General features: G+C 43.7%; 1 protein-coding gene across 1 annotated transcript in view; it reads left to right on the forward strand.

Moving 5' to 3' along the window:
• Positions 1–8,221: 8,221 nt before the first annotated feature.
• FBN1 (fibrillin 1) overlaps positions 8,222–25,025 on the forward strand; it is a 226,944-nt gene continuing 210,140 nt past the window's right edge. Inside the window, exons 1-2 of the mRNA XM_055319738.1 lie at positions 8,222–8,306; positions 8,963–9,306. Of these exons, the coding sequence (XP_055175713.1) occupies positions 9,143–9,306 (164 nt within the window). The 5' untranslated portion in view covers positions 8,222–8,306; positions 8,963–9,142. The remainder of the gene's footprint in view (positions 8,307–8,962; positions 9,307–25,025) is intronic.

A 25,025-nucleotide genomic window follows, 5' to 3' on the forward strand; every position in this document is an offset into this window, starting at 1 on the left:
TTTAAAAGGTATCCACCATTTACTAGTATCCACTAATTACTAACTTCTTAGAGAAAATTCAGATTGAAAATAAAAACAAAAACATGGAGGAAAAAATACATGTCACTAACCAAAGCTACTTGTCATTCCTAACTTGATTAAGACTTTGAGATTTGCCATGAAAATTTGGGTTAGGGCATGCTGCATTTCCTGGTAAGATTAGAATATTATTAAGATCCTGAGAAAAGCTAGTTGTCCATAGAAATTACTTACAAGAGATGACAAATTGAAACCCAAGCAGTCTCCTGATGAAGAAGAATAAAGTCTAGTTTGTCCTCTATCTATTTTAAACTACAGATCTGATGGATCTCAGTGTTTCCAACAAGTTTGGGTGATGAATACAATAAATATTCATAAAATACAATTAATCATGGTCCTTTAAAGGCCTCCTCCCACAGGACCCCTCCCCTTCATAGATACCCGGCCCAGGGCGTGTCACAGAAGCCTTGGAGAGTTAGAGGTATGTCACAGTGAAGGATGGGAAAACACCTCATAGTCTACTTTGGCCCACGATCTTCCCTCCCTATGTGCCTTTGCCTCATGCTCATCGGTTCTGCTGGAATGTTCTCCCAGACTCTCTTATGCAGCCAAATCCTACCCTCCCTTAAAGGCTCTGCTCAAATCCCACTGCTTCCATTAAGTCTTCCTGACTGGACAGGCCCAGCCCAGCCCACCCCACCCCTCTTCTCCTGGACTTCTGTCTTGGTGCCGCCCATTTTGCGGGCTAATCTCCAGCCGTTTTCTGTGCTTGCTTTTGTCTTAGTCAACAAGGGCTGGCAAACTGAGGTCCATGGGCTTGATCTGATCATACTGCCTATTTTTATACAGCCTGCAGGCACAGAATGTTGCCTTTTTAAATTGTTGAAAAAAGAAGAATAGTATTTTATGTGGATAATACATGATATTTAAATACAGTGTTCAAAAATATTAATTTTTGTCTGTAAATTTTGTGGAAATTTGCTTTCTTTCGCCTCTCTGCCCACAAAGCCTGAAATATTTGTCATTTTAGGGAGAGTTTGCTGACCTCAGCTAGTAGGCATCTGATGTCTCCCTCCTAAGAGAGGTTGTAACCTTTCCAGGAGGACACAGCGCTGGCACTTTCTGGTGGCTTCTGTGGGGTCTACCATAGCGTGGAGCACTGAGTTGGTGATTGGCAAATACTGTTGAAGGGAGCTGAGAGAGAAGGCATTTTTAATTTGTGATGGATACAATGTTACATCCTTTCTTGTTGTTCAGGCCTTTTCTCTATTCTGTTATGTCTGGTAGAAAAAAATGACAGGGAATACCAGGGTGGGTCGCAGAATTTATGGCAAACACAAATGAAATGAAGTCTGGGAAACAGAGCTTTTGTTTTGGGTGGGGAGGAACTGTTTGCTTTGGGGATTGAGGTAATGAAATTTATTTCAATAACATAATTTAACAGTTGTACATGCTTTCTGCCAGAAGTACAGCTAGGCAAACCTCACCCAGGAACCCCCATCTGCAAAATGTGAAGATTAAACCCTGCAATGCTGAACAAATTCTCTTCCCTGTTTGGCAGAATGCAAAAACCATACACACACACCTTGGTTAGACTGTGTAAAATGCACCATATCGACACAGACCAGAGAGGAAAGCAGAAAAATAAAAACAATTGTGTTAGTGTGGTGGGATTATGGGAAAAGACTCACAAAAAATACTGTTTTCTTTAAATAGCTCAAATATTTGTACAATAAAATCTCTGAAAATAATTAAAATGGAAAAAGTCACATTCTTTCTCCAGCATGCATACATTTTAAAGTTTTTTTTTCTTTTCACTTTTCTCCCTCACAAAGCCAGAATTTTACATTGAAGCAGAAATTTTTAGGAGCCTGGGTATAAATATAGACACACACATGTACAAATTTTCCCTAAAAGGAATATCTATTTATATCATCTGAAACTGCCCCTCCTTAAATTCAAAATCTCTAAAACTGTAAAATGGGAAGAACATTACTGATGTCCCACTTAACACAGTGCTTGGATAACCCAGGCTTCAGAAATGGTAGTTGTCACTAGAAGGGTCTCTTCCAATGCACTAGACCTTGTGATTCTTACAGGCAGGTATTAAAGCTCCTTCACAGTCAAACCCTCAACTTCTGGCAATGGTTGGCATGTTGTAACTGACTTTCAACTGAATTTGGTTAAATGAATAATGAATAATGAATAAATGAATGTTGTACCTGACTTTCAACTGAATTTGGTTAAATGAATAATGAATAAATGAATAAATGAGTCAACTAATATAATAATAAATTATATATATATACTGCTTCTATATATAGAAGTAGTCTGCTGGCAAGCAGGCAACTTAACTCTACCTTCAGTTCCTTTTCAAAGCCAAGACCCATTCATTCATATTGCCTCCCGTGATGGAACATCTAAAGCTCAGCCAGGCAATGTGACATGGCAGGGCTTCATCAATAGCTGGGAGCCTTAAGACTTTCCTTACAGAGTGATAAGGAAGAATGGGGTGAGGTTTTTAAGTGGCCATGATATCACCATCTTGAAAGGAAGTTAAGGTATTCATCTGTGCATTCAACAACTATTCATTGAGCACCTGCTATGTACAAGGAATTGCTCTATGTGAAAGAATGTGAGTAGGAACTAGAAACTGAAGCAGAGAGGCAGGGAAGTTGACTACAGTAGCTGTTATGATCCCTTCATTTCCTGGGGAGATGTTAGTGACTGTAGCATAGAGTAAATGGAGTTCTCAAATAGGATACAGTGTATATTCAGACTGTGATAGAGCTCGAGGAATGAATTATCCATAATAATACCATGTGTTATGGATACTGGGAGTGGCTTCCATCTACATCAATCCTAGATCTTGACTGGCATTTTTCTGGCAGATGGGTGAGGTAGTGGTGATGAGATGAAAAGTACCCTTGACTTGCTGTCAAAGGCATGGTTCTGAATCTAGCCCTGCCTCTAGTACTAGTTTAATGAATGTGAGTGAGTTTCTTGGCTTTTTCTGAGTGTGAGCTTATTTATCTATTAAAATTGAGACAGAAGTGTTTTCCGTCCTAAGTTTGTATTAGCTATCTATTCCCATGTAATAGACCATCCTAATAATTAAGAGGCTTAATTAAAACTACAATGAGGGGATCCCTGGGTGGCGCAGCGGTTTGGCGCCTGCCTTTGTCCCAGGGCGCGATTCTGGAGACCCGGGATCGAGTCCCACGTCGGGCTCCCGGTGCATGGAGCCTGCTTCTCTCTCTGCCTGCTCTCTCCTCTCTCTCTCTCTATCATAAAAAAAGAAAAAACTACAATGATATCTTTATTTTGTGAGTTCACTGGGCAATGCTTCTGCTGACCTACTGGGCTCACATTTGTAGCTACATTTAGCTAGCAGCTTGGTGAGGGTCTCAACTTATTTGAGACAAAGTTTTTCATCCTGGACTTCTTCAAGGCATGACCATCTCAGGGCCCTAATATCTCAAGGCAAAAGAGGAAGCTGCGAGGTCTCTTAAGGTCTCTAGCCTTGGAAGTCATACCACATCTCTTCCATCATATTTCTGCTGGTTAAGGGAAGCCACAAGACCAACTCCTATTCGAAGAGTTGGGAAATAGTCTCCACCTCTTGATGGAAAATGATAAGAAATAGTGTGCTTATATTTTTCAATCCACCATAAAGTTGTGGTGAGGATTAAATGAGATTATGTATGTGATTTAGTATTGTTTTTCTTATGTAAGTAGATATGGTTTCTGGTAACTGTCATATATACATTCTATTTTTATAACTTCAAAATTCTATAATGAGCAGTATTCTATGAGTCCAAAGCTAGTATTTAATGGTATGACTGGTTGTATTATAAAGTATCTATTTGCCAGCATCAATGAAGAGAATTGGGGCTACATGAAAGTCTAGTTAACTCATTTCACAAAGTAATGCTTTAGTTTTCTTTCTTTCTTTTTAGATATTTATTTATTTATTTATTTATTTATTTATTTATTTATTTATTCATTCGAGACACAGAGAGGAAGAGGCAGAGACATAGGCAGAGGGAGAAGCAGGCTCCATGCAGGAGCCCGACGTGGGACTCGACCCTGGGTCTCCAGGATCAGGCCCTGGACTGAAGGCGGCGCGAAACCGCTGAGCCACTGGGGCTGCCCAATGCTTTAGTTTTCAATAAAAGACCCAGAATCTGATTTTCGAGGGCACAGAGGACATCTGGACATTTCGTGTGTGTGTGTGTGTGTGTGTGTGTGTGACAAGCATCAGTGCTCCCAGTTTTGGTAATAGTGTTTTGGTCATTTTTTATGGAGTAACCCCCTTCCCATGGCATGCATCTTGTTAGGACCATGCATCAAGATGCTCCATCATCTTCTAACTAGGATTCTGGGTAGGTTCCTTAAACTAGCTAAGCCAGTTGGACCCTAGCCTTTGAAATTGAAGTCTAAGAGCAGTGGCAGAAGGACTAAAGTGGTTGGAATTGATTCACCCAAACAGTATTACCTTGATGAGATTCTCCATTTGTTTCTGCTGCCTCTACCCAGAATTGTATGAGTTTCCATTATATTCTAGCGTCAGCTTCAATGAGCCATCTCATAACCTGATAATCCATTCAACAATTATGTTTGTTTAAATTATCCAGAGTGAGTTTTCTTGTAAATAGAGACTGCTGACATAGATATTTATTCAGTAGCTATAGAGTAGTGAGAGTGGTCTGGGAGCAAAAATGCCGGAAGACTAAATGATCAAACAGCAGCCAACAAAGTAGTTCGCTTTTATAACAATTTTCAGGATAGTGTACAAATTTCCTTGAATAAGGCATATAGCCTCATCCTTAAGGATCTGTAATCCATCTAGGGAGAATAAGTACAATAATTACAGAAAAAAAATTATAGTTCACCACAACAATATGTATTCTAATTGTCAGTGCCTGACATAGTGCTTGACACACAGAAAAGCTGCCTATATTTATGTATTACATGAATATATTATTAAATGAGTGACTCAGGTGCAATGAAGTTCAAACAAGAGAGGATCTTGAGCAAAAATTCCTCAGGGACAAGGAGGAATTCGAGCAGGTTCTTTTACAATGGGTAGAATTCTTTGAAATGAAGAGGAGGAACAAGGGAATTCTAGCCTGTGGACTTATTTTACAAACAGTGGTATAAACTGATAAGATTAAAGAGAGGTGGCTCCTGGATCATCTGGCATCAAGAAAATCTTATTACAAAGACATGAGTTTCTGTGTTTGTTACTGAATTTTGTTACTGGTAACATGCTGCTTTAATATATGTTGATTGCCTAGATAATGGAAATATTTCTTACATATTTAAAAGTACGTTTGGCTTCCAGTGATCAGGTTATTTTTCCTCTTACCCCTTATGGTTAAGCCTTGAGACTTACTGCCCCAAAAGGGTGTAGAGCTCCCAACCATACAAAGTGGAAGTAGAAAGTCTTTGCTCTAGTGAAGGAGGGGGCCAAGGGGACAGAGGAGGAAAAAAAAGGGCAAAGGCCAGAAGCAAGCTTTAATCTAAATCTCTCCCTTTGAGGTAAAACCCTGGAAGGCAGTCTGGAGTTGAGTTAGGAGTACATAATGGAAATGTTCAGAAGTGTTGGAAGGGGACTCACAGGGCACCAGGGTTTGCTCTTTGTTTTGTGGGCAACGCCTTAGAAAAGCCTGTGTTTAGTTGCTTCTGTACAACATGTCACTGAGTGGAGGATTCTAAGAGAGATTACAGTGTCTCACATGCTGCTGGAGTGTAGGGATAGCAGGCAGACTTTGCAGATTCCTCAGAGGGTGAAGGACAATCCAGAATACTGTGGGGTCTTCTTGGATCTCCAATAGCCCTGCTTCTCCTGAGCCATGATTCCTCTGCTTAGATCCTTTTCCCCGTCTGAACAACTCCTTACCTTTCCCTGCCTGGGGAGACAAACCATGAAAAACTCCTAACTCTGGGAAACCAACGAAGGGTTGCAGAAGGGGAGGTTGGGTGGAGGGACTGGGTAACTGGGTGACAGACACTAAGGTGGGCAACATGAAGAGATGAGCACTGGGAGTTATACTCTATGTTGGCAAATTGAATTTAAATGAAATTTTTATCAAATGCCCGCGTCAAGGTTCCACTCTAGGCTATTTAAGTCAGAACCTCTGGGGACTGGGTCATGGTGTCAGGTTTTTTTTTTTTTTTTTTTTTTTTTTTTTTTTTAAGGTCCCCGGGCATTCTACTGGATAGCCACGGCTGAGAGCCACTACCATAAGTAAAGTCTAGTTACGGGTCTAGACATCAGTTAGTATCACTTCTTCAGGAAAGCCTTCCCTGATCAGTCCCAACCTAGGTCAAGTAGCCCTGTTATATATCCTCCAAGAGAGCATCCAGTATTTCTTCCTCTTGGCATTTAACAACTGGGTCATTACTTTTTCACGTCAAGTTTTCCTGTAGACTATCTGCTGCTGTGTGAGGGAAAAAAACCTTTCTGCCTTGCTCACCAAGGAGCCAGATCCAATTATGCACCAACAGGTACATAGGTGGTGGTGCTCAGAAAATTCACATCTGGGATGAACGTCAACCAAGGGGGTGTGACCAAGCTGCCAATTCATAAATCTGCTAAGAGAACTTTTACAGGTGAGACCTTAAACTACCACATACCTCTAGGACTATGACTTTAAAGGGGCTCATGTTTTTGACAATTCCCCTGTTTTCATCTTCAAGCTCAGTTGTCCTAGTTGGGCAGGCTGATCATCGCCATTATAACTCTGTGTGGTCAACATTATTATTTCCATCTGGCAATCAGAAAGAAGCTAACCAACTTGCCCAGGTTCCCATACCCTATTATCTAGGTACGAACAATTGCAAATAAGGAAAGCCCCCTTCAGCAAGAGTCCTGTTTTTGCTGAGCTCTGATTTCTGGCTTGACAGCTGTGGCTGCTATGCGGGGATTTTCTGGGGTCTCCAGTTCCAGGGGCAAGGGCCCAGGGTGTGATTTCCTGCCCTCCTAAGCCTTTATAGAGTACAGGCAACACGGGGCCTTATCCATGTAAGGATGCCATAAATACGGTATCCTTCAAAGTCACCGTGCCTTGCTTGTCCTGGAAAGGCAGTCGTGTGTGTGTGTGTGTGTGTGTGCGCGTGTGTGTGTGTGTGGGCGCGTGTGTGTGTGTGGGCGCGTGTGTGTTTGGGGGAGGTGAGCTAGGATTGCCTAGAAGCAGCCCAATCTTAGCTGTAGGCTGGGCACGAGGGCCATGCCAACCACCACCATCATCACCTCCATCCCAAATTTCAGTGCCCAACATTCACAGGCCTCCGACTCAGAGGAATCCCCCTCAGACGCTTGGAGCGTCTTGGGTCAGCCTGGGTGGCGCGACCTGAGCCTCAGAAGAGGGAGCCCCGAGTGGGCACTCGACGCCCAGGGGGCAAGTGGCAGCGGTGGGGACCCCCTTCCGCGCCCCACACCAGCCCCCGCGGCCACGCGCGCTGCGGCCGGACGCGCCCTGCCCCCTCCCCCCCCCCCACCCCGGGACCGGGGGCTCCGCTGCGGGCCGGGCGCGAGAGGCGCAGCGAGGCGGCGCCGGCGAGGCGCGGGCGGCGAGGACGCGTCTCCCCTCGCGCGGGGGCGGCGGGGGCGGCGGGGGCGGCGGGGGCCCCCCTCCCGGGCCTCCGGGCCTCCGGGCCGCCGTCTCCAGCGCGCGTTGTCGGTGCAGGTGGCACAGCCTTCCGCGGCCGCCGGGCCCCCCAGGTCACGGGAGGAGGCTATCTCGGGGCTGGCCCTCCCAGCGGCAGAGCGAGCTGCACCGCGACTCCCACTTCTTCCCTTTCCCCCAGCGCCTCCCCCAGCACCAACAGTCCCAGGCCGCGCAGAACCGAGCGCCCGTGCCGCCTCCCGGCCGCGCTAACCCTGCGCGCGAGGGAGGCCCCGCGCCGAGGCGGCGGCTGGCGGAGGGGAGTGGAAAGGGCGGATGGATGGGGCCGAGGGGTGGGGTGGCGGGGAGGGGGATGTAGGAGGGGGTGTCATTTTCTTTTTCTTTCTTTTTTTTAAAAAAAGTATTTCTCTCGCGAGAAACCGCCGCGCGGACGATACTTGAAGAGGTGGGGAAGGAGGGGGCCGCGGGAGCCGGGCAGAGGCTGTGGGTGCCGCGGGCGGACGGGCGGACGCGCGGACGGGCACGGGCGGCCGCGGCGGCGACAGCTGCGGGCGGAGCGGGGCCGCGGCTGCGCGGCCAGGACCGGGGGCAGCCGCCGCCGCCGCCGCCGCGGGAGCCGGAGCCGGAGCCGGAGCCGGAGCCGCCGCTTCTCCAGTGGGTGCCGCCGGGGTCCCGGCCGGGGTCGGCCGCCCACCGGGGCTGGAGCCGCAGCCGCGGAGGCTCCTGCGTTTGCGCCGCGCGGAGGGCAGGGGCAGGGGCAGGGGCAGGGGCAGGGGCAGGGGCAGGGGCAGGGACGCGGGTGAGGGGCTGTCCCGGAGCGTCCACCGCTGGCGCTGGCCCTCCCCTGCCCGACGGCTTCCCGGCCCGGGGCTCCGCGCGCCGGGCTCCGCGTCGGATGCTCGGGGGGCGGAGGCAGCGCCCGGAGCCGGCGGGAGGACGGCGGGGCTGCGGCTGCGGCTGCGGCTGCGAGCGCAGGGCGCGCGTTTCGTGCCGTCAAGATGAAAATGATGACGGTCCTCGCCGCACGCGCAGCGAGCCGGGCCCGGGGCTCGGAGCCGCCCGCCGCACCCGGGCTCGGGCGGCGTCGGGGAGGCCGAGGGGTCGGCGGGAGCCGCGGCCGGCGGGGGGCGGGGGGCGGGCGCCGGAGGGGCAGGCGGTCCTCGCTCCCCCAAAGCAACTGCGCCACGCTCGGCGGCGCGCGGGCTGGGCTGGGGGACGGGGACCCCGAGGCTCCGGCATCCCGGTGCCCTGACCGCCCCCCCGCCCCCTCCCCCCCCCCCCCCCCCGCCTCGGCGATTTGTCTGTTGCAGCTGGCAGGGGCCGCCTGAAGCGGGAGCAGCGCCTGGAGCAGGCGGGAGGAGCCGGCCCGGGGGACGGGCGGCGGGACAGCGGGACCCCGGCGGCGCGGCGCGCTTCGGGGCGCAGCGGCGGCCGCGGATCGAGCCCGGGGCGCGGCGAGAGGCGGCAGGAGCCGGCGGCCGCTCGGCATCATGCGGCGGGGAGGGCTGCTGGAGGTCGTCCTGGGATTTACCGTGCTCTTAGCGTCCTACACGAGCCACGGGGCGGACGCCAATTTGGAGGCTGGGAACGTGAAGGAGACCAGGGCCAGCCGGGCCAAGAGAAGAGGCGGCGGCGGACACGACGCGCTTAAAGGGTAACGAACGCGCCAGCCCCTTCGGGGTGGGTCTCGCCTCGCCCTGCTGCCGCGGTCGGGGTCCGAGGGAGCGGACGGGCAGGGCCGCTTCTCCGCGCCTCCAGGATCTTGGACAGCGTCTCCCGGGGGCACCGCAGAGGCTCGGGAGGTGCCCGGCCCTCGCCCCGCTCGGGGCCAACCCACTCTGCTGCTGCTCTCTAAAGATTTGTGCCCCAGAGGAGATGTCGTGGTTAAAAGGAATCTTGGGCCATTGTCGAGGCGGATTTTTGGAGGCGAGAAGGGCTCTTTGAGGAAGAAGGGGAGGAGCCCATTCCTTTCCCTTCAGACCAATTCCGGTTGTGTCCAGGGGAAAGTGCTGGTCTTGCGGGCACCTTTGCAGATGCTCGGTCGGTGCGGGCGCGGGCGCGGGCGCGGGCGCGGAAGGAATGTGACGACGGGCGCGGAGACGCGCGCCGCGGCTGGCGCTCCTCGCAGCTAGGCTTAGGAAAATCAGGGGCTGAGTTTTCCGGCTGATACTGCCTTTCAGGTGTCTACGCTGGAAGTAGAGCAGGGCACTTTTTTTTTTTAAAGATTTTATTTATTTATTAATGAGAGAGACACACACAGAGAGAGGCAGAGACACAGGCAGACGGAGAAGCAGGCTCCATGCAGGGAGCCCCACGCGGGACTCGAACCCGGGTCTCCAGGATCACGCCCTGGACTGCAGGCGGCGCTAAACCGCTGGGCCACCCGGGGCTGCAGAGCAGGGCAAATTTTTTGAGAACTTGGGTTCTTTGGGGGTTGTAAACAGGTCCTCTTTTCATTGGGGCACTGATACTTCTGTGGCCGGCCTTAAAGGGATGTTTCTAACGAGTCGTGTAAGTGTTGTGTGCATGCGACCAAGCATTTCACTGGCTTCCCAAGTCCCGTTACAGGAAACGTTTCAGCAGGAAATATTTACATCAGGCAGGTTGACTGTCTAAGCTCTGTCAGATCCCTGAATTGAAGGAGGGTGGGAATACAGTTCCCTTAAAATTGTTCAGGTCGAAAGAAAAATCTGTCTTGGTGAGATTGTTGGAATTCGAGCCTCTATAGAAGCAGCAGGACGAACTGTAAATGATCCGTTTTATCTCCTTGGAGTAGTAGTCTGTTAAATGAACCCAGACAGTGTGCGGCACACAGAGGTTTTCTGTTAAGTTCTCATGATTCTCATTGTTGCTCCTTTTTGAATGATTCTGTAGCTTGATTATATGATCCTGAGTGACCAGGTGATGATGTCCAGTCCGATACGTGGCTGAACATCTCCTTTATTGTTGTTGTTGTTGTTGTGGGCTGTTTTGACTGATATATCCATATATATATATAGCATAAAATTTATATTTTATATAATATCTTATATAATAGTTATATTATATTATTTGTTTGGCCCAGGTACAGGAAGAAAAAGTGTAGTAAATTGAATGGACCAGTTTTTGAGTCTTGGTCTAGACCTTGGAGGGACAAGGTGATTGTCAGGGCCAACCACTTGGGCTGCGGTAAAATATGCATGATTTTCTGGCCTCAGGAAGTAGTTATGATTAATTTAGTTCCATCTTGGCCTTTGTGGAAAATAAATCCAGGACTCCAGCAGTGTTGGAAAGGAAATTCCCTTATCATGTTAAGCCTGATTCTGATCAGGCGGTGGACCTTCACTGCTGTGTGCAAGGCCCATGCAAGCAAGTTCAACAGATGAACTAAAACTCTGATTTTCATACGTTCTTCAAAGGACCTGATTTAGTCAGCAGTTTTCCTTAAATATATATTTCTGCTGTATATATTATCTTAATAGCTAAGCTGGATGGCATTGCTCTTACAGAAAGAGAGAAAGTGAGGTTTAATTTTGTGGATGAAAGTCTGCAGGGAGACATTGGGCCCTGCCAGACATTTGTCTCATCTCTGTGCACTATCACCAGCCAGCGTTGTTTCCTCGGGAAGCACAACTCGATGTGAAAACAGAAACCAAGCTTTACTTTGTTGCTAAACAGAATGCCCCTGGTTTTACTCACACCAACACTTATTTCAAAGGTATTGCTTTTTTTTAGGATTATAGGGAAACATCTCTCTGTGTTCCTCATGGGTTTTGGTCACTAACATAGATGTTACTCTATTGCAAACTCATAAAGTCTTCCTAAAAATGTGTTATTAGTAGAATAGTAATTATGAGTGTGCCTCACTCTCACATTATCTATAAGATTTCATGTATATATAAAGATATTAGAAATAATTATAATTAACATTTACAGTGTACTATATCATATACTAATATAATAATGAACCTTTATAATAAAAAGGGTTTCGTTTTTAGAATTCTATGTTATCTTATAAGGTTTTATATGTATACATATATATACACACACATATATGTATATATATTTGGGGGAGGTAAAAAATAATTTAAAAGGATATGCAATTAAAAAATTTCCCTCTTCCCTCTCAGACACCATTTTTGTGTATATTTTTGTAGAACTATTATAGGCATCTATATGCATATACAAATATATATACATGCACGTGTATGTATTTGGCTCACATTTGTCCTATTTAATACATGCAATATGCTATACATACTGTTCTGAGCCTTGCTCACTTCCATGTATTTTTAGTGCATCTGTCTGTTAATTCATGTGGATGTACCTTGTGCATTCTCTTAGTGTACGGAATCCCATACTGTGACTAGAATAGTTCCGTAAGGTGGCTCTCTAGATTATATTAATTTTTTTTGCCGCTCCCAAATTCTACACGCCTTTGTGTGCCCATGTGCAAATGTATATGTGGCACAAATGAATAAAAAGTACAATCTCTGGATGAAAGGTTTTCCCACAGATTTTTAAACAAGTAGCAATTCTGATTTTGAATTTGAGTAGCACTTACAAGGTATTCTCTCTGCTTATTGCCATTACAGCCTCACATTAATAAGTCTTTCAACCATGCCCTGCTGTATAAATCATCAGGAGAAGCAGTTGTGTGTAACGTTTTTCCAGTTATTGCTTAAAACCTCTATTTTTGCTAGTTAAAATATTACCGGCTTCAAAACTAACCTCTTTGACTACAGCAAAAGCTGTTTACCATTTTGATGGCAATGCACAGTTCATGAAGTGAAAGTGATTTGTAACCCCAAGTCTGTCTGATGCCCAGTTGGTGGCAGCAACTTTCAGCACCTCACTAATATTTCCTCTAGTTACAAGGTGCTCTAGATTCACCAGTGTCCACTGTGCGTGGGTTTCATCTCTTCCACAGATCGTGCCCTCTTGTCTTTCTCTGATGTGACAGGTGACTACAGAGTTTGCCTTGCTCTTCTTGGGATGTAAATTCCTTTCCTGTCAGCATCCCCACTTCACAGACTAAGGACCTGCCTCATTTTTCCCTTTCTGGGAGTGTAGTCCTAGCTTGTCTTCTTCTCCTCCCATCCTGTTGCAGGTGTTTTTTTTTTTTTTTCCCTTCCCACTGGGCAGCAGAAGCTGTTCCACAGTGGAAATTTAAGCATCTTCAAGTTTCTTCCCAGCTTTCACTGTGTTTTCTTAGACTAAATTGCCAATTTCTGTTTTTACAGGAAATCCTTTTTTTATGGAATGAGTGTGGTCCCCATTCACTCTGCAAAAATTGCATATTTCCCTATTTTGAAATGAGAATTTTGCAAGTTTCAAAAATGTTTTCAAATAAGAAATGTATAGCAGTTTTCCTTTGCCAGAGCACTGCTTCGCATGTGTGAAATGACTTTATGACAAATCATAAAATCCTAGCTTTATTGTGAGAATTTCAGTTCACAAGACTTTTTTTCAGCTAAATTCTTAACTTCTGTGATTAGGCAAAATGTGTGGGAGACAATTCAATTTAAAAAAAAACACACAGCTCTACTTGAATAGCAGTAGTTGGGAACCATTTATTTAAGAGTGCCTTATTGCTTTAGCTCTCAAATAAGGAAATATTGCAGTTTCCTGTCAAAAGGAAAGAAATTCTTTAGAGTGAAACCCCTTTTTCTCAAATCTCCGATAAGATGGATTGAGAATTTCTATCCCTGTTGCCTCATTTATAAGTATATGAGACTAGATGTATTTCACACAATTTGTGCTCTTGTGCGTGATTTTCTTTTTGGTCTTTGTTTGTTTGTTTATTTTTTCCAGAGGTCTTGTTACCAGAAAAATACACATGGAACAGTTCATACACAGGGTAGATTATGTGACGGCAAACTCCAAGGGATTAATTACACAGAAGTCTGTTATTAAAGAACTTTAGCAGGGAACACAGAAAAGTTCTGTAGACTTTATAAAGTCCATTTATTTTACAAAGAGGACTTTAAGACTTCATCTGAAGTCAGGTAGGTTAATAATTAAATATGGGGAAAAGACTGCTGCAGTGGTATGGTTTGTCCTTGTGTTTATTGAAAAGATTAAGCTAAAATATTGCAATATAATTAAAAAAAGATATTTTTTAAAAGATTTTATTTATTTGAGAGAGAGACACTGCACATGTGCGTGCATGGGGGCCAGATTGGAGGAAGGGTAGAGGGAGAGGGAGAAGCAGACTCCTCGCTGAGCAGGGAGCCTGAGTTAGGGCTCCATTCCAGGACCCCAAGATCATGACCAGAGTGGAAGGCAGACACTTAACTGACTGAGCCACCCAGATGCCCCCTCTCCCCCCATAAAAGATATTATTAAATAGAAGTTCTTAACAATTCTACATTTTAAATGAGAAGATGGAGACAAAATATTTATTTATGTGACTCACACTGTAGCATTAAGACCTAGAGGCTATTTACAAAAATGCCTAAGTTGTTGATATCACAAATTAATTAAAACATACATCAGCCTATGGTGAGATGAGCTTGAGGCTGATGGAAATGGAAGTACAGACATCCCTCCAAGCTTATTGGGAGTTTAAAGAATATCGAAGCTTTCCTTTGCTGTCTTGTGTAGCTGATGATTAAAAAGATTACAGTATTATGCCAATGACGCTTATCAGACAAAATACTGAACAGATTATTAGGGTATTTGCAGAGAGTTTGTTTGCTTTTTCTTTCAGTAAACCAAACAACCAATTTGTGAAGTTTAGCCTTTAAAATGAAAAAATAAGATTTTAAATATTTTCTTGAAATAGAAATAAACTGTATTAACAGTTTCTTCACTTCTAGAAACTAACCCAACAAATGGACCTATTCAAGCAACTTAGAATTTTTTTCCATGAAATTTTTTAAGAAAGCTGAAATTGATTAATATATCAGGCCTGAATTATACGGCAGCATTGTTAAGGTTGATATTCATTCCCATTTGAGTCATGAATCCTATCAAAGCCATTTTAACACTAACTGATCATTAGATGGGGTTTCAAAGAGTTCATTAATTCAGGAAGCCTTGATTGGATGCCAGCCTGAATTTAACTCTGTGGAATGCCAGAGACATCCAGCCGGCAGCCTGCAGGGGCTTCATATTTGGTAGGAGGATGAGATGCATCACGGGAACCAGGAGTCGATGGAAAGGTAGCGGATGGCATGGGGCGTAGGATTAAGTAAGAACAAATAACAACAATAATTGTAGCAGTGATAGGTGACTTTCAGATGACATTTATGTGTGCCAGGTCCTGCTCTCAGTGTTTTACATATGGTAACTCTTGATACTCACCACAGCTTAGTGGGGTGGTTCTTGTGTTTTACAGCTGTAAGAGCTAAGGTGCATAAAAGTTACGTTTTAAGGACAAATTCGCAATATTAAATTTTCTTTCTCCATTAATTTTAGTTATGGTTTTGGTTTTTCATTCCACTGGACAAAAAATGCAGGACTAAGACTTTGGTAAAATTCCACTTAAAATTCCTAATATTCCTTCGTGCTAGTTCACACATCCCAAATGTGGCTAATAATATTCTAATATTTGTCAAGCGAGAAACTTTCTCTAACATTTCTACAGAGACATTGAAAAAAACACAGAAGGAATTAGAGAATGCCAGAGTTGGTGGGGGCTTTGGATGGCACATATATTATATTTTAGTATTACACCTTGAACTTTTACTTGAAGGTGGAAGGTCACCAGCACAGGTATCCTCCTGCATTGCCCATTTCTCTGAGTGGAACTCTTTCCTCATGATGTCATTCAGAATCTCTTGTTCTCATGTCCTGTGTGAAAAATGTCTCTTAGAATAGAATCGCAAGAGATGTTCATCTTTTCAGGGGAAACTGGTATGTGTGTTAAGTTTTTACCAACATGACAAGTTATTTGATTCTTCCTGTTTCATTTTTTACCTTGGCCACCTGTAAGCTCAGAGCCATTACTATCATGTAATTTTTACATTAAATTGCAGTAATAATAATGGTAAAGGTTAGCAAGCTCTGATATATCACTCAGTATTATACATTACATACATTAATTCATGTAATGTATAACTTCTCTATGAGGAGGATTATACCTACTTGCCCATTTAATACATGAGGAGACTGAGGTGCAGAGTTTCAGTAATTCTTCTGGTGGCATAAACTAGTAAGAGGCAGGAAATCTGGTCTGATAGTTTCATTGCTCTTAACCAGTCTATATTACTGCTTCCCAATTATAATAAATCTTATACTTGGTAGGTTTCTTTCTTTCTCCCATACTCGTGATAGCTTCATTTCCTCAGTCTTCCCCCATCACTACTGTGGGAAAGACTCAGTATCTATTGAAGGCAAATGCAGTCACGTGACAAGGGAAGCATCACACTGGGAATAGAATTCATCAGAAAAGACTTCACAGTGAAAGTCTATCAGGGTTGGCAAACTGTGGACCAAGCTGCCTGTTTTTGTAAGTGAGATTTTATTGAAAAAAAAAAAAAAAAAAAAGAAAAGGCAGAGTGGAGTAGTTGTGACAAAGCATGGCTGGCGAAACTAAACGATTTACAACTTGGCCCTTTACCGAAAAGAGTTTGCCGATGTCTGGTCTATGTGATAAATAAGTGACTATCTACTAGCACTGAGAACTTTTTGAAGACAGAGTTCACCTTTGTTTTCTTTATCACTGGGATACTGAGGAACTGGGCACACGATAAGTGCTCAATAGATGATTTTTGATTGACCAATATTGATTGACTGGGTAAGGTAAATAATATAAGTTACAGCTTGGAGGAAATATAGAAGAGATGTAAGAGAAAATTGACCAAAGAAAGCATAAAGTGAAAAGCGTGAAGGCATTGAGGACACTGAGTACAGTTGGGCAGGGTTTGCACAAGTTCAAGGGGTACAGTTCATACATAGGGTGGCCTAGGAAGTGGTAGTGCCCCCTACAGTATGCAACTGTGTGTGGCTATCCACAGCATGTGACACTGTCAGGGGTGGGGGAGGGACTAAAGGAAGCAGAACATTACTGTCTGTTGTGAAAGGTGAGCTAGGAAAGGATTCTAAAATGGGAACATTTTAGATCTTTGCTGTTCTGGTGAAAGGTGTGTGGTTTAGAGGGTAGGGAGGCCAGAGACAGGGAGATTGGGAGGCTAATAGAGGAGTCGGGGTGAGGGTGGATGATGGCCTGAGTGGTGAAGGGGGTGAAGAGGAGGCGCAAATAGCGTTTCAGAAGTAACACAAGTAGTGCTTGACCACTTAGTTGGTCAAGAGGAGAGGGAAAGGGGAGGACACACCTAGGATGCCTCCACTTCCATGTATCGTAAACCTCATTATACCTAGAAACATTACAGCACTGTTAATGAGAAACTAAAGAGAAGTGAACCATTCCTAGTCCCTCTACTCAAGGAAACAAGCTATTTTCACTTGTGAGTGTTTTGATTTTCTTATTGCTACGTAACGAATTACCCCAAACTTAGTGGCTTAAAACAACAACAATTTTATTATTTCTTATGATTCTGCAGGCCAGGAATTTGGACAGGGCACAGTGGGGAATCTTGTCTCTGCTTCCCACAATGACTGATGGGGCTGGAGTGAGCAAGATGATTTCTACACGTGTATTTCTGGTTCCATGGACTGGCGTCTGCTGCCCTGTTTACTTTGGTGTGGTTAATCTAAATGGATGGACAGAGGAAGGGAATAAAGGAAGCAAAGAGCTACTTGTCAGGCTCTGCTGGGTGCTTTCCAGGTTTTAAAGCTCTCCTATACAGTCTCTTGCCTGGGCCTGTCACTGGGGGTGGAGGCCCTGAGTGTGTCTTTCCAAATGGAGAAACTGAGTCCCAAGTATAGCTACCAGGCCTTGCACAGGGTAAGTGTCTATCCTGGCCAGCTCTTGCCCCCCCCCCAGTCACGTGCTTTGAGCCCATACATTGACTACAGAACTGACTTGAATGGCTGAAGGCTAGCCAGAAGGGCTCAGGTGGGCTTATGTGTTATCAGCATTGGTAGGGTTCGTCAGCTCTCCTCCAGATGGTCTCAGGTAGTCTCCCTTGCCACGTGGCCTCCCCACACGACTCTCCAGCAGGAGAGCCACACTTTTACCATGTACCTCAGGATCCCAAGAGCGCAAAAGTGGAGACTACCAGACTTTCTCCAAACTTAGCCTAGAGTGTCGTGAACTGGAATTCCAGCAAGTCCCAGGCCATCCACATTCAAGGGCATGGACTTATAAACCCAACCTCTTGATGTGTGGAGCAGCATGTGTCTGCAGGGAGGGGAGGAATTTGGGGGGACATCTCTGGAGACTAGCTACTACAGTAAGGGATTAGGTTTTTGAGAAGAAGAATCAGATGTTTTAATCCTACCTTGATCCAGTCGGATTGATTTACTTCTCATTGAAGATGCTGCTTTGTATTTTGCTTCTCTAACTTCAGGATGAAAAATGCCTACCCACACAATGTGTCTTCATGATCTGTTAGATTAATGTTAAGGATATTGTTCCTAACTCATCCACAGTTGTCCATTTAAAGGACTCACATACCCCATGAATAAGTTTAGTCCCTAATAAACCGGCAAATTTTGTTTATTCAAATATTAGAATTATGAAACTCCTAACATTACCCTCCTTTTTCCTTTAGCTTCTAAGACAGGGACCAATTGAATGCACAATCACTTTCATTTAGTAACTTAAGTATCTGGTGTATTTTGCCTTCCTTCTATGGAATTTTGCTTTCAATTTCTATTAATAGCTTCATATTTATATATCTCTTGGGTAATTTGCCTCAAAAACATTTTTGGGGGAGCCAGGGATTATAACTGATCAGTAAAAATAGATCTGCAATTGCCAATAGTCAATATTGTAGTGAACCGAACTCTTGTTATTTCTGCTGTAAATGGAGTAGCCACATTGTTAATAGGATAAAACTGGATTCAGAATACCATCAAGGTTGGATTGTGGATCCAGTGCTCTATTAGCTGTATTATAACAAATCCTAGTTTTAAGTTCTTGTGACTTCACCAGTTTCTCAAGTGGCTTTTTTGTTGTTGAAATTATCACTGAGTCTATTTACTCAGCCCTTCAGAGCGGAAGGGAGAGAGGAAGATTCCCTATGTCCGCCGTTCCAGCCAGAGATAGATTCCAGACGGCGAGCAGGCTCCGGGTTTGGAGAGTTGCTCCATTAGACAAGTGATTTGGTTCAGTGTTTTGAAGAGTTGTGAATTCCTAGATCATCAGTCATACTTACATTCAAATATAAGTATCCAAACACTGAAGCCCAAATATAGAACAACCATGTTATGATGTTGGTGTTGGGAGACAGAATTTATGGGGGCCCTATGGACACATTATGTTTCTTGTTAAGTTTGTGGTTTTGAACTGAAGTATAGGAATATCTCTGTTAATCAAGGGACAGGGCTTTGTTTTGTTTTTCTGTTTCTTTCCCTTTTCCTCCTTGCCTTCCTCTTTTCCTTCTTTCTTATCAGCATTTCCTCTTCCTTCTTTTTCTTCTTCTTCTTCTTCTTCTTCTTCTTCTTCTTCTTCTTCATCATCATCTCATCTTCCTTTTCTTGCTTTTGTACTAACTTCAGAAGCTGAGCTATAGATAAAATAGGGATAATAGGAATATCAAATAAGAGTTAAAACATTAAGAAAAATAAATTCTAAGTAAAATGTTAAATTTTTATTTGGTAGTCTCAGGATGTTGCAGAAGAAAAGTGGAGGTAAGTAAGGATTTTGTTAGGAGAGGGAAGGAGAAAGATTAAAGGAGACAAGGGGAAAGAGTTGGGAGAAACTCCTAGACTGGAGAGTCTTACCAGCCATGGATCTGGGCCAGATGGAGCAGGTGCTGGGTTCAGACAGATAGGAATGACTACCCCCCACCCCAGGTGGCCTGTGGCTTTAATTAGCCTCTTCATGGGACTGGGAGCTTCTGGAGGAGTCAGGGCACATGAAATAAAGACATCTGGATTTCAAAAAAGATTCCTACAAAAACATTTAGAGAGATGCCCTGGAAAAGCAGGTTAATTTATCATACATGATGAGCCTATATATATGGTGCCATGTAAAGTTTGGTGTATCCCCTTCTTCCTATAGATAATGATTTGTTGTCCACCATTTCTCCTACCCATTGGTACTGATTTGTAAGATTGTGTAATCAGACCCAAATAGGTTGGTACCTTTATTGAATAACTTTTAAAGACTCTTATTTGAAAATTTTTTTGGATATATTATAATAATGACTCAGATTTTTCTTTATACTCAGACCATCTGTCTTTACAAAAATATTATAAATTAGTGTTATAGTGGGACAGACTTCAGAAACTTATAGATGCTGAAACCAAGGCCCAGAGAAAGTTCATTAAAAATTGCTCACTGTACTTGCTTTCTTCTCCCTTTCACACGTGTGGAAGTGGAGTCACACAGTGACAAAAGACAATTTAAGTAGAAGTGTGTGCTTGGGTACAAGATTATACCTCTTCTTTGTCTTCATGTCTTAGGAAGGGCGACTGGTATCTCTAAGTCCTCACTTGTGCTTCACATAAGCAAACCTCCCGCAGCATGTGGATGTGGACATTTGTCTTGTTCTTGTTTATTTAGCCTTAGGCAGTGCCATCCGTCTCTTAGTGGTCAACCCTGTTGGGAAGCTGGGCACTAGACTTTAACTCCTCAGCGCCACATTGGTATCAGTGATGTCAGTCCATATTAGGTGAGGTTCAATAAGATGGGGCTTTCCAAGAAGATGGAGGTACTCACCAGTTAGAGTATCGGGAAGGGATGGGAGGACGAGAAGGGGAAATCTTCTCTGCGAGTCCAAAGAGTAACATCCCCTCCTACCACCACCACCCTGCTCATACTTGTAATTGCCAATTCGATTGTCAAACGTCCTGGGACAGGCCATGGCACTTCTAGGTATGTAAGCTCAGACTCTTATCTTGTCATTACCTGACTCAGTTATCCAAACTACTAATTTATACATTTAGATTCCATGTAAGAGGCATGCCAATGAAGAAAAAAAAAACTTAAGTTCTTATCTTTTCTTCCATATCCCTCTTCCAATAATTTTGTAGAACATCTGCCTAAACCAAGGGACAACTATTTATTTGGCATTAATCGGACCTAATGTTTAACTTTCAAAGGGAACACCCCATCTCAAGTCTGTTGATATTATTATATTCTTTCCAGTGGTTCTAGGCAGAACTACATTAGGAGTATCTTTCTCTCCTTTGATGGGTGGGATTAATGTCCAAGGTGATGTGGACAAGTGCTTTACAAAGAAGGACTTGATATGCAGCATTCAAGTTGACAAATAGTTTTTAATCTTTCATGGGCTGCTGCTGCTTCACACCCAGAGTTTAGGCCACTGAACTCAAGTTTGCAAATTTTATATCCCATTACCACCCTGTGAGCTCTGTACTCCCCAGGGCCACATAGTTGATGTTTTAGCTGGAATCTGAGAAAGTGTCTGAACATTTCCTGAAGAGTTGGCTAGGAGTGATTTGGCAGTTCAGTCATAAAAACCCGGAGCGAGTGGCTGGGGTATATGTTATAATTACCTCACACCGTTTCCTATTTGAGCCTGGTTGTGGGTAGCTGGGTACAGTGGTATTGCTTGTGAGACTATATTTTAAAGGACTGGGGAGTCATTTTCAATGAACACTAATAACCATTGGCCATGTTTTTAGGGAGGCTTGGAAGTGTGGACATAGACATGCCTAGAGGCAAATCCTGGCGTCACCACCTTCTAGGAAGGAACCTCAGACAAGTGGTTTGACCTGTTTGACTGTCAGTTTCTTCACTTGTAAAATGTGATTATAACACCCTTCTGGGTTTTCTAAGGAGATGATACATTTCAAGTTCCTGGTGTAGTGCCTAATGTGCTTAGCTACGGTGATGAGGATGATTATAATTCTGTTATGGATAAGGATAAAGAGGGTTGGAGTCATACAAAGAGGCTGGATTTTTATGACCAAACATTTAGCAAAACATTAGATAGCCATTAGTATCTGGAGACTGCAGTCTCAACTTTCTCATTTTGGAACTGATTATTTTCAGAAACAGAGGGAGCAAACTTGAACTTCAAACATTTAAAAAATATAATTTTAATGGAAACTCACTTTGTGGAAATCTGGTTATACCTAAAGACAATGTGCTGATAAGGTTTTAATTTTTAAATTTCCCCTTCCCTCAAATTGTGTTATCTTTATTGGAAAATAAATTTACTGAGTGTCTGATTCCTCATTAACACACCCTGCCAGAGCTGGTATATCTTTTTACTGGTAGCTCTGGCAAAGTGGCCTTGCCTCCTTCTTGCCAGCTCCTTCTTTCGGCACCACTCCTGTCACTGTACCCAACACTGTGACCAAAGAAATGGGGCACTTGGGTGGCCAGGCCTGAGTCATGTGGAAAGGGTTTAAAGAAGTAGGAGGAGTGCTAGGTTGTTAAACACAGTATGTGCACCCAAATTGAGAAAACTCCCTTTCCATAGACCCAGAACTCCTTCAGCTCAGTCTGTCATTCCCATTCCCTCTGGGCGCTTTGTGGGCAGGCTATCTTATGTGATTTGGGGTGAAGCTGACACAGATTGGCCACCTCCGAGAGGAGCCATGGCCTTTGCTCTGCAACTGAGCATTCCCTTCCTTTGGCTTCACGCCGTGTAGCAATGTAATGCTCATTCAGTACAAAGGATTCTTACTTGTTGTTTTCCTTCTGTGCCCAATTTCTCTGGAGAAATGGAAAATCTTCCTATTTTTTCATTTTCTTTTAATGATTCCCATTTTGATTCTAATGAGGTTTGATTTTTAAGAGATATTAAACTATTGGGCATCTGGGAAAGGGGAACAAAAACATACATTATCTTAATTTAGACAGTGCTTTGGTAGAGTCCCTATACCCTGCACCCTTACATACTAAACCCTAGTTAACTGATTTGGCAATAAACCCGAGGAAGTTGTGGTTGCTTCATGTTCATTCACAGGCTATAAAAATGAGTGCCTTAAATAAGGAATGGCTTAAACAGACAATAATTATTTTTCTGTTTGTCATTAAAAATGTTCAGATTACCTAATCTCTCTCTCATTTCTTTGGGGTAAGTCACACCATCACCAATACAATCAAAGTTTATAAAAAAACAAAAATATGAAAACAAATGAACAACCAACCAAGTACTTTCTCTAACTTCCCATAAAAGAAATAAACCCTAAATAATGAAATAAACTTTTCTTTTTAAACTTTTGAAGACCTTTCAGGAATTTAACAAGAATATGCAAGTCGTTGTCGTCTTCTTCTTCTTTTTCTTCTTCTTCTTCTTCTTCTTCTTCTTCTTCTTCTTCTTCTTCTTCTTCTCCTTCTTCCTCCTCCTCTTCCTCCTCCTCCTCCTTAATTATTACTCTTTTTTTGTTCAGCAATTCTGACTTTGTGTAGATATTTTTGAACATCTGACAATTCTAGACAATGGAGCCTAAAATGGGGTTATTTTTTTTTATTTTTGAGAGTTTTTAATAAGATTATTTGCTTATTTATTTGAGAGAGAGTGAGAGCAAATGCATAGGAGCAGGGGGGAGGGGCAGAGAGAGAAGGAGAAGCAGATGTCCTGCTGAGCAGGGAGCCCAGATGCTGCTGGATCCCAGGACTCCCAGATTATGGCCTTAGTCAACGGCAGAAATTAACCAACTGAGCCACACAGGTGCCCCTAGATAACAGAGTCTAATTGGACCTTGGACTGACTCCTGCTCATTTGCATTTTGGGCCCTCCTTGAAAATAGGTTGTTTAACACACATTCTCACATTTTGAGGAGTCAGAAAACATATAGGATACCTTGCTAAATGATTTTCTTCTTCTGTTTCATATTTCCCATAACTATAAGAATTCTTCTGCTTGTGAACAGAAAAGCCAACATTTAGCCCCGTGATGGATGAGATGCAAAATAAGCCCTTTTCCCTCAAACTCATCTTTTGTTGAGTGATGAGTTTATGTTGGTCATAAGGAAAGACAAGGTGTACTTACGAAAATGGATCATGTCAAAAAGTAATTGTGATGCTCAAGGAAACCCATCCCCTGGGACTAACAAACTTAGTTATTTGCAGGGGTGTGGTTAAGTCCTTTGTTTTTGGATTCCTTGTCTAATGAACATTAACCTTCTTTAGTAGCTGCATAGAAACATTTTAGTTAGTTCTTCTGCTTGTTTAAGATGGGAAACATTTTGGGATTGGACTGTTATTATTTCCAAATGGGGATCCCCATCCCACTCAAGAATGTTAAGTTGCATAACAGATAAAAAGTGGGCCTTCAAATGAATGAAAACAGAAAGCAACATGTGTTGTCATGGTAGCATATAGGAGAGGATGGCTATCAGAATGAGCTAGGCCACATGCTGCCGCAGAGTTGTTATTTTAACTTTTTAATATGGAGAATTTCAAATATACATGAAACTAGCAAGAATCATGCCATGCAGCCTGTCCAGGTTTAGCCCTTATCAATTAATAGTCAATCTTATTTCATCCACTTCTTTCTCTTGCCACAGATTATTTCAAAGTAAACCCATGAGAAACTGTTTCATTTGTTGTGAACATCTCAATATTCACCTCTAAAAGATAAGGGCTTTTGAAGAAACATAAAATACAATACCACTATTGTTATTATTCTTTAAAGATTTATTTATTTATTCATGAGAGACAGAGAGGGAGGTCTCTCTGCAGAGACATAGGCAGAGGGAGAAGCAGACTCTTAGCAGGAGCCCAATACAGGACTCCATCCCAGATCCTGGGATCATGACCTGAGCTGAAGGCAGCCGCCCAACGCTGAGCCAACCAGTCGTCCCACAATACCACTATTACACTGAAAATTAACATTAGCTTTTTTAATATCCTCAACTATCCAGGCAACATCATTTCCTTCTTAGAGGTTGTCACTATGTTGAAGTTTTGTGCTGGCATTGAGACCCCAGGCTGCTTAATTATAGCTTGCAACAGGAATACTGTCAGACCTTCCCCAGAGCTCAAAAAGTTTTGAGAGGACAGGGCTGGCATCATTCAGGCTGAGAGGGAAATCTTTTGGGTTGGATTTCAGGGAAGAGATATGCTGGCAGTTGACATGTGAGTTGCCACTTTCTCCACGTAATGGACAGTCTGTCAGCAGGCTTCAAATTAAGTCATAGAGACATGAAACTGGAGGGTTTTAGAGAACATCATCTGGGTCACCCTGGCCTTTGTGCAGCTCATTGTCATCCTAAGCCAGGTCAGACACTTGCCTGCATGATCTGATGGTTTTGCTTGAATGTAACTTTTAAAAAGACAAGTCATACCTGTATTCAATTACATGTATAAAACACATTCCAGGGACAGCTATGAGTAGGTGAGTAGGTTTTGAATTGTCACATTTTGAATCTCTACCTTGCCTCCCACCCACCCATTCC

This window comes from Nyctereutes procyonoides, unplaced genomic scaffold (genome assembly GCF_905146905.1).
Source record: "Nyctereutes procyonoides isolate TBG_1078 unplaced genomic scaffold, NYPRO_anot_genome, whole genome shotgun sequence".
In the NCBI taxonomy this organism is placed as follows: Eukaryota; Metazoa; Chordata; class Mammalia; order Carnivora; family Canidae; genus Nyctereutes; species Nyctereutes procyonoides.